Source organism: Rhinopithecus bieti, unplaced genomic scaffold, assembly GCF_001698545.2.
Source record: "Rhinopithecus bieti isolate Rb0 unplaced genomic scaffold, ASM169854v2 scaffold_33303, whole genome shotgun sequence".
Taxonomy (NCBI): Eukaryota; Metazoa; Chordata; class Mammalia; order Primates; family Cercopithecidae; genus Rhinopithecus; species Rhinopithecus bieti.
Window position 1 is genome coordinate 228,268 of NW_016814421.1, and position 9,926 is coordinate 238,193.

The following is a 9,926-nucleotide window of genomic DNA, read 5'->3' on the forward strand; positions in this document are numbered from 1 at the left end:
TTATTTTTACAATCGCTATTAATCTGTTCTCATGCTGCTAAGAAAACATACCCGAGACTCGATAATTTATAAAGGAAAGAGGTTTGGTTGATTCACAGTTCTGCGGGGCTGGGGAGGCCTCAGAAAACTTACAGTCATGTTGGAAGGGGAAGTAAACATGTCCTTCTTCCCATGGCGGGCCAAAACCATGCAGCAAGAAGTGCCAAGCAAAAGGAGGAAAAGCCCCTTATAAAGCCATCAGAACTTGTGAGAACTCATGAGAACAGCAGCATTGAGCTAACCGCCCCCATGATTCAATTACCTCCTACCAGGTTTCTCCCAGGACACGTAGGGATTATGGGAACTACAATTCAAGATTCTCATCTTTTTGGGTAGTGACACAGCCAAACCGTATCAATCCCAAGTATGTTTCCCCAAAAGATAACTCTTAAAAAGGCCTGCATATTTGTTTGTGATGTGGCAGGGCAGAGGGAAAAGTCAGAAAATGGTCTTTTGCTAATCGTTACTCAGAGGAATGAAGAACCCAGTTTGAGAGATCCTCAGAGGTTTCCAGAAATAAAAGAAAGATGGTCAAAATCTTTTATAGTAAAACGAGCACATGCTTTGCTATGTATGAGAATGTAGGAGCGAAAACTCCCAGCTCTATAACTTCTGAGAGATTGAGCAATCTTGCACAACTCAATTAGAATTTCAGCTGTTTCCCGGAAAGGTGAATGAAAGGATTAAAATAAAGAAGGTCCCTGAGGTTATTCTGAAAACTGTAAAGCATTTTACCTATGTCAATTACCAGTGATGGTAATAGAAATATGGAGTCAACCTTATTTTAAGAAGACAAATCTTTTAACTTCTCTGTCTTCTTTTATGACCCTATCTATCTAATCTTAACCTAACAGAAACCCTCTTTTTTGTGGTAGCTTAATCAAGTCTCTATTACTTCAACCAAAAGAGTCTGATTCCTACTGATTTCATTTTCTTGTCACTTCACAAACTGAATGCCTCTACATAAAGCTCAGACAAAGTGATAAGTAATCACAAATATGTGTGATACCCACAATCTATAAAAATTGCATAAGCCTGGATGTTGAAAAACCTTTCTAGAAACACCAAACATCCACTTTCCCCAAGAAATTTCTAAAACTTCCTTGGAGCTTTTAAAGAATTCTTTATAAAAACTGTTTATATAGAATAGAAGTGAAAGAATAGATCAAGTGGGTTTTTAAAAGAGCTACATTGTTGTCTCAAAGACGGACAATAGCCCTATCACCAATTTTTTAAAAGCACATTTTTTAAAGGAAAAAAAAAAATCAAACTTGGATGGCCTGAACTTTTAATGGAAGACACGTACAAATCAGTAGTTCTGCTACAAGGAAAAGCTCTGCCTATTTAAGAAAAATATTAACTGAAGATTTACTTAGATTGAAGTTATGAATATCCTTATGTAATTCCAAGACCTAAGGATACTTTCTGCAGTATTTCCTTCAATCTCTACAGAAATGTGCAGTGTTATAAAACTATCTTAGAAGTCCCTTGTTTTGGTCTACATGTTTGTCACAGGGAAGAAGCTAGGAAAATTAATAATTTATTGGGATCTTGTATATTTCAAATGTGTGTGTGTGTAATTGCCAGGATCAGCCCATTTCTGGGCTTTGGCATATGTGGTCCAAAATGTAGGAATACAAGCCAGGCAGAAGGTACAATAGATGAGGACAGGTGGGAAGAAAGATAAAAAAGGAAAGGAAGCAGCAGGGAGCCTGTAGGGAGGAAATTGAAAGACTGAGAAAGTGGGATGTCTGAGTACATATCATTGAATAAATGACGTACCATTGAATTCTGTCCATAACAGTGCCTAATATCCTAGTGAACAATAGTTCTAGGGTGACAAACTACGATCTTGAAATTGATTTGACTTTGAACAATATAATTATATCGGAACATACAATGATTGTGTTGGACTAGAATTTTTAAGAAATAAAGAAAAATCTCAGAAAATGTCTTATTATATGATTTATTACATGATAATACAGATACTTTTTCTAATAGCAGCTGAGTAGCACAGCGATTATGGCGATACCCACAAACCCACCCCCAACATGCTAAGGACTGTGACTACTTGTAAACTATGAGTATTTATAAGTCCAAAGAACTATGGATATTGTCCATAGTATTTCCTTCACCCTACAGAATTAAGGAGTATCAGGAAACTATCTTAGAATTCCGCTTGTGGGCTGGCCAGTGCAATGTTAGCTGTAAAAGAGACTCATTAACTAAGACAGAAGCATCAGAGAATAAAGACCTCTCAAGCATCCTCCTTAGCACAAACGATAAACCAGGAGGTGCCAGGCTTACTCACTCATTCACTCTTCAGAAAGACTAACCTTCCTGTGGGGTTCCCTGCACCCCCAGTGGACTCTGCCCCCTGCCCCCAACTGCTCTGTGATTCCTCTGAGTTTGAGGGAGGGGAGGTACATAACTACATGACTGTTAATCCCAGGAATTCAACCTTCCTCCTGCACTGTCAGTCATCCTATTTCTTTGGGGGACAGAAGATCTTCTGTTCCCTGGTTGGCATACCAGTGGACAGGAAAGAAATCAGGAACTGCTTTTACTTAACAGGTAGCTTTGCAAACCTTTTTCCACATGTAGCACTGGATTTGAGTTGCAGTAGCTTGTTTTCCAAAGACAGTTTTCTTTCTAGTAGTGTTCTCTTTTCCTAGGAGAAAATAAGATACAAATGTTGCTGAACTACATGTGTATGTTTGGTAAGGCCTTCCTCTTGTTATACTAGAACTATGGCTTGAGCTAAAGAGTTAATTTCCCATGTGCTGTTACTCTTATCTTCAAGGAAACCTAGCTGAGTATTCTCCTGTGTGCTTTACACATAGTTCAACTATAGGCCAAAAATAATTGTCTTCACTCTCTCACCTGCCTGGAGGACTTCTTTTGCTCATCTTCCAAGGTATTGCCCATAGCCTGTTCAGTTCAACCTCTCCCACTCACCTCTCCCCATCCTACCACACATAAACAGCCAGCTCATCCCTTGCTAGACCCTGGCTCTCCCACCCTTACGTCTGCTTCCCTTGCATTAGACTGAGTTGTTGGTATCCAAGGACACTAGATACCTCTAGGTACTACATGTCATCTGTCAGAAGGTAGTAAAACAATAAACGTATTTTTGATGAAGGATCAAGGCCACAAAGGATACAAATGCTTTCCAATTAGGATACAGGAGAAACTCAGATTGCAATTTTATGATATTGGGAAAGAATATCTTTTAAAAAGATGCCTTAATTTGATTATTAAGCCAAAGCCTTTCCATTCAAAAGGAAAACAGACAAGACCATGAAAAATGAAGCTGAGATGATTGTGTTCATTTTATATTTGATGGCACTCAGCTGAAAAAAGGAATTTGGTGCTTTGGCCTGATGGTTTAGGTTGCCAAGTTGGAAAGAATCAAGGGAGATTGAAAAGAGGCAGGAATTGGTATTGGCAACTTGGATGGAATTGACTGGAAGATGTGTGCTGAAACTATCTATAATGCTGTTTAAAATTACTTCCTGCTGCAGCTTCTGAGTGAGTAGTACAAAGCAAGGCAATGCTGTCTAGCAGAAACATCACAAAGATTGTGCATAGGGACTTAACCTGGTTTCTAAATTTTGGCCAAGGTTTTCAACTCTTGGGCCTTACCAATATTAAGAAAAATTAACCCAAACTTGGAAATAAAAACAATACACAGCATGCAGTTTTAATGTCATATTGGGTCATCGTTTAATTATTTGACCCAAGATTTATTTAATTATCTCAGATAATTTTCCTTTGTTCGCTTTTATTATTTATTATTTGATTAGAGCCCTGGGTCTGTGAAGTTGCATGTAAATTTGTAGATTTTTGTCTGGTAGAAGACATAATCCCAAAGATTATGGTTTAATTCCTTAAAGAATATTAACTGTTTTTTTAAATTTAATCTAGTAATCCTATACTATTTTCAATTTTTCTCCAAAATGCCTATAAATGACTAGTTTCTGAAAATATTTTATTTAAACCAGCTTTCTCATCTTACTGTTTCCCTCATTAATGAGTTACAACATTTGACATGTATTCATTCTATATTCATTTGACTCATATTTGTATCTTCTGAGAATTCCTAAAATGGGGATAATATTACCTATATTGAAATGTTGGGATGATAGAGATAATATATGTAAAAGAGATACAGGCTTCCTGGCACATATTTGGACCTCAATATATAATAATTTGAAGGCACTGGTTACTTCATATCTTATGTGTTCTGCACGCTTTTTCAAATTTTTCTTATAGTATTCTTGCCACATAAAAATAGCCCTGGAGTTGCCCTAGCTGTGTTCAAATTATTTCTGAGGGATCACAGATCTTTCTTTCCTTTCTTTCTTTCTTTCTTTCTTTCTTTCTTTCTTTCTTTCTTTCTTTCTTTCTTTCTTTCTTTCTTCCTTCCTTTTCTTTCTCTTTCTTTCTCTTTCTCTCTCTCTCTCTCTTTCTCTCTCTCTCTCCCTCCCTTCCTCCCTCTCTCTCTCTTTCTTTTTTTTTTTTTTTCAGAGTTTTGCTCTTGTTGCCTAGGCTGGAGTGCAGTGGTGCGATCCTGGCTCACTGCAACCTCTGCCTCCCAGGTTCAAGCGATTCTCCTGCCCCAGCCTCCTGAGTAGCTGGGATTACAGACATGCACCACCACGTCTGGCTAATTTTGTATTTTCAGTAGAGACGGGGTTTCTCCATGTTGGTCAGTCTAGTCTCGAACTCCCGACCTCAGGTGATCCACCCGCCTTGGCCTCCCAAAGTGCTGGGATTACAGGTACGAGCCACTGCGCCCGGCCCACAGATACATCTTACAAGCATATGATTAGACTTGGATTGTCAAAAAGCATACCACAGGTAATGTATTTTGAATTTGTATGTTGAGGGAAAATGGTGCCTAACGAATGTTTAATAGTCTTACTCTTGATTAATGGATTTTCATAAACAGGGGTCAAGGGAACCAGACAACCAGACTAGTAAATGCTCTCCCTTGGCCAGGCTCTGCCATCTAGCTTGGGTTCTTTTTGCCTCCTCTTTGACAACACAGAAAATCTCACCATACCAGATAGCACTTTTCAGGCAATGTCTTCAGGAAAGGGAAAGGGAGTTCATAGCATCACACAGTGGGCAACCCACTATTCCCAGAGCCATATCTCCAGACAGCTCCAGGTTTCCCTCAGCAGTCTGATCGGAGAGGGCACCAATTTCAATCATGGCCAAATGCTAACATCTAAATGTTTTGGAACCAACTCTATCATTTTTGTCCAGCATGAGAGAAGACGGGGGCATAATGGAAAGGGTTGTGATGTAGAAAGTGGAGGATTGTGGAACAGTTTCGGGTTCATGCTGTCCTCATTTATAAAATGATCATGAAGAACTAGGTGGTCTCAAAAGTGCCTTTGAGCTCTAAAATTGCAATGGAGCTAAATCAATGACACTAGAAAACAAATATGATGTAACAGAATTGCACTGCTAGCAAATGGAACATATGCCATATTAAAATGCTCTTACTGGGCATTTTTGCTAGCTTATCACTGTGCTTATGGAATTCATTCTCACTGCATTCCTGATTAAAGTGGGACAGATGGTGAAGGTTTTAAGTAATGTGTTCATTACCAGACCTCATACCACTAATGGCTATTTACTGGAGCAGTGGATTGTTCAAGTGAGTAGCAAGTAAATTTTTCTCCAGGGGGCACCCACAACCAGGGCAATATTTATCAACCTTTGTGAGGATGTTCATTTTAATTTTACTTTCTTTTGAATTTGTGTCTTTTTCCTATTGATATAAAAGGCCCAGTACACCCTCCCCTTATTCTGGCCCACACTCCCTACCTGAGACACCCTACCTCACAGCCTGTCTCCTCAGTCTCTCTTTAAACCAAGATGTTACCCAACTTTGTTCCTTATAGTTTTATTTATTTGCTTGTTTCACAAATATAAAATATTTTAAAACCAATTTGCTTTTTTTAGTTTTGTTTTGTTTTTGAGACAGAGTCCTGCTCTATTACCCAGGCTGAAGTGTAGTGGCGTCATCTCGGCTCACTGCAACCTCCACTTCCCAGGTTCAAGTGATTCTCATACTTCAGCCTCCAGAGTAGCTAGGACTGCAAGCACGTGCTACCATGCCCAGCTAATTTTTGTGTTTTCTTAGGAGCGACTGGGTGTCATCATATTGGCCAGGCTGGTCTCGAACTCCTGGCCTTAAGCGATCCTCCCACCTCAGCCTCCCCAAATGCTGGAATTATAGGCGTGAGTCACCGCACCTGGCCTAAACCATCTTTTACTTTAAATAAAACTGCACATTGCCCCTCCACATCATCCCCACTTACCTCCACCCTCCAGAGATTCCAGTAGGCTGCACTTTAGAAAGTCACTGAACTATTCTGGAAGGTTGCTGCATGGCCTTACTAAGTCATGCGCATCCTGTCTACTTCCTTTGTCCAAGATCTCCTGGAGACAGCCCACTGTTAAGAGTTATTATCAGGGCAAGAGCTAGGCCATCACTTCCCAAGAATGTCCTGCCAGGATCTGAGTCACTGAACCTTATTCTAGGGCATGCTCTTCTGCCTTTGACTGCACTTTCAGCCTCCCTAAAGGACCCATAGAGGAATTAAGAAAGGGAGATTTGGGAAGTTCCTTGAGCCTCACACAATCCAGATATACTACATTGTCATATCCACAAAAAGAGACTGGTTCATTCACAAATATATATATTCAGCCCCTAGTTCTATGTTACACATGGTGGTGTTCAAATATTTGTTTAGTAAACCGTCAAGTAAATATACCCCAGAACTCTGAGATGAACTAACATCTAGTATACATTTCCTAGGATCACTGGGAAATAGAAATTGAATTGTCTTCTACTGTTCTTTTTTTTTTTTTTTTTTTTTTTTTTTTTTTTTTTTTTTTTTTTTATTGAGACGGAGTCTCGCTCTGTCGCCCAGGCTGGAGTGCAGTGGCACAATCTCGGTTCACTGCAACCTCCTTCCTCCTGGGTTCAAGTGATTCTCCTGCCTCAGCCTCCCAAGTAGCTGGGAGGCTACAGGCGCCTGCCACCATGCCCAGCTAATTTTTGTATTTTTAGTAGAGACAGGGTTTCACCATGTTGGCCAGGATCGTCTCGATCTCTTGACCTCATGATCCACCCACCTTGGCCTCCCAAAGTGTTGGGATTATAGGCATAAGCCACCGTGCCCAGCCTGTTCTTTTGTTAATTTGGGGGCACTAAACCTGACCCAATATTACTGGGTTTGAGATGGCATGAGCCCTAGACTAAACTTAAATTTCAAGCTGGTTAATCAATCTGTTTGGTTAAGCAATTCTACTCATTTCCCAGAATTGTCTTTCTTTCCTTAATGCAAATATTCTTTGTGCTATCTTAGTTTTGTTAAGCTGTTTATTATAAGATCAAGTATTCTGCCACTACCAGGTACACATCCAAATATTACAGTTTTTCCAAAACAGCATAATTATAAACTGTCATGCCTGGATAAACTAATTGCTTAAGGAGATTCTAGCCCAGTGATTCTGCTAAAGTATAACACTCAGTGACCTACCGCATAATATACATGCAGCTGAATACTATTATCTTAGAGCCACTTGATAATGGGCATACTTAATTTTTGTGATTTCCTCATAGGTCCTTCACCAAGACTACGAATTCAACCAAATCACAATGTCATAAAACTTTAAATTCTTGGGAAATATTTTTAAACAAATCAAAGTTCCTTTGATAAGAAACCTGAATATTGAAATGTGATGTTTTTGAAATGACATTTATGAAATGGCATAACCCCAGGCAGACTCATAAAACAAATTAAAGCTAAAAAGAATAGAGGCAAATACAATAAATATAAAAAATGTATGGGCGATATTTACTAGTATCCAAAGCCTATATTTTTCTCTATCCCCAATTCAGTTTCAGAGATGCCAGTTTTCTCTTTGTTTTGCTATTAAAAAATAATATTCCTTGATTTGTTCAAATTCTAAATTCTAAGGCATACATACACAAATTTATGTGTTCACCTTTTGTGTATATTTGGAGTGCTAGCTACTTAAATGAACATGGCATGAAATATTTTCAAATTTTTATTCTATTATTACTCTTCTCTAAATGTGCCTTCTTAAAGTTCCAATTTCTATAGAATGACTTTTCTTAATGTAAACTGTATCTCTCCTAGTGCAGCCATAGGTTTTTGCAAACACAAAGTAGACTTGGGTGGTCAAAAATGGATATTGCACTGACTCTAATACATAAAAATGCTGTGATTACAGGGACCTGCTATATTAATACTCCTAGTAGATGGACTTTGTGCTCTTTTCCATTAGTTGCATTCACAGCCTCACCTGGTTCCCCTTTCTAAGTCATATATTTCCTAGAAAGTGACAAATGATGATATGACTACAGTATTTGCAGAAAGGTAAATCAATCACTCCAGTATAGATCATATGAAATGTTTAAGGGAAAATTAATATTAAATACTTCCTAAGGGCAAATACTGTAAAGAATACTTTCACTTAACATATCTTATTTAATTTAATATCCTATTTATTTTGGTATTATTTTATTTCATTCTCATCCTAACCCTGTCAGTAAGAAAATCTTCTAATTCTCCAGGGCTGTACCTTTTCCATTCTCTGTACAAGGTTCTCCAATTCTGTAATTTGACTGTGTTTTTCTTCAAGTTTTTCAGCAACTTGATTCAGATTTTCAACATGTTGTTTCAATTTCTGTTCTTTTTCAAGCTTGTTAACCTATGGTCAGAGAAACAGTTGTGTTGTGAAAACTCTGTTTTTATTAAACCTATACACATATTACCTCTTTCTACAATTTTCTAATTAGCCAAAAAAATTCAGAATTCATACTTGTTTAGAATTACTTTTTTTGATTTCAGTGTTTCCTTCAAAATAACCCTGATAGACTACAACAACATTAAATCAAGAATTAAAATTATAATAAATATAAATATTCTTCCTAGAATGCTTCCATTTGTTACCATAAAGCATACTTCCTGAATTGGTATAAGAGAGAAAGATGCTAATTTAACAAAAGCAACATTTTTGACTTTTTCTCAACAATTATTATCCAGAACAACAACAACAAAAATACAGGTTCAATTAAAACACGTTTTATTTTTAATCAGAAAGTGTCATAAAATCAGAATAACTCTCCTCAGCATGTCACCGTGCTACTTCATAGGCATAGAGCAGGGGTTGTGCTGAGGGATCATAGGAGAGAAGTCTCCATCTAGCAGGTAATAGGCACAGTGGGACTGTGTCGACTAACTTGTTACTCTTCCACATGTGTATTCAACAAAGCTTGACATTTCAGAGAGAAAAATAAGTGTCTGCCTTCCTTTGTAAATACCAAGCGGGCGTTTCAGTCAGGTCACTCCAGGCTAGTGCCGAGGCCACATTACAGGGATGCATGCTTCTTGTCCCCACAAGCCCCCCCATAGCATAGCACCCTCATCAGCTTCCCGCTTATGTTCTTCATCTGCACCTTGCATGCATGTGAGTATGCAACCATCACTACCACAGCTTGATGCGTGAAAGGGTGTCACCTAGGCAGTGAATTTCCTACTGTACTCCCCTGGGGACCTTCCTACAGCCTGAGCTGACAGACACCTGGGTGCCCCAAACTATTATGAGTGAACTTACCTTTAGCTGTTTTATATTTTTAATTTTGGCAAACACACACACACAGGCATACACACACTTTTTTGACTTCTCCAGTTCTAGAATATATTTTTCAGATAGATTTTATTGACCCTAGTGTATATACTTCAGATTTAAAACAAATGAACAAAAAAGAACATGTATAAGTGTATGTACATTTTTTATTTTAAAATTTATATATTTACATATTAAAATATAAA

At 38.2% G+C, this 9,926-nt stretch overlaps 1 protein-coding gene across 5 annotated transcripts in view; it reads right to left on the bottom strand.

Annotated features, from left to right (window-relative positions):
• The window catches only part of CCDC68 (coiled-coil domain containing 68), a 59,064-nt gene that overhangs the window by 25,617 nt on the left and 23,521 nt on the right, over positions 1-9,926 (bottom strand). For all 5 annotated transcript variants that reach the window (XM_017850154.1, XM_017850153.1, XM_017850149.1 and 2 more), the window contains exons 7-8: positions 8,674-8,802; positions 2,628-2,710 (exon numbers count right to left, since the gene is read on the bottom strand). In XM_017850154.1, the coding sequence (XP_017705643.1) occupies positions 2,628-2,710; positions 8,674-8,802 (212 nt within the window). The remainder of the gene's footprint in view (positions 1-2,627; positions 2,711-8,673; positions 8,803-9,926) is intronic.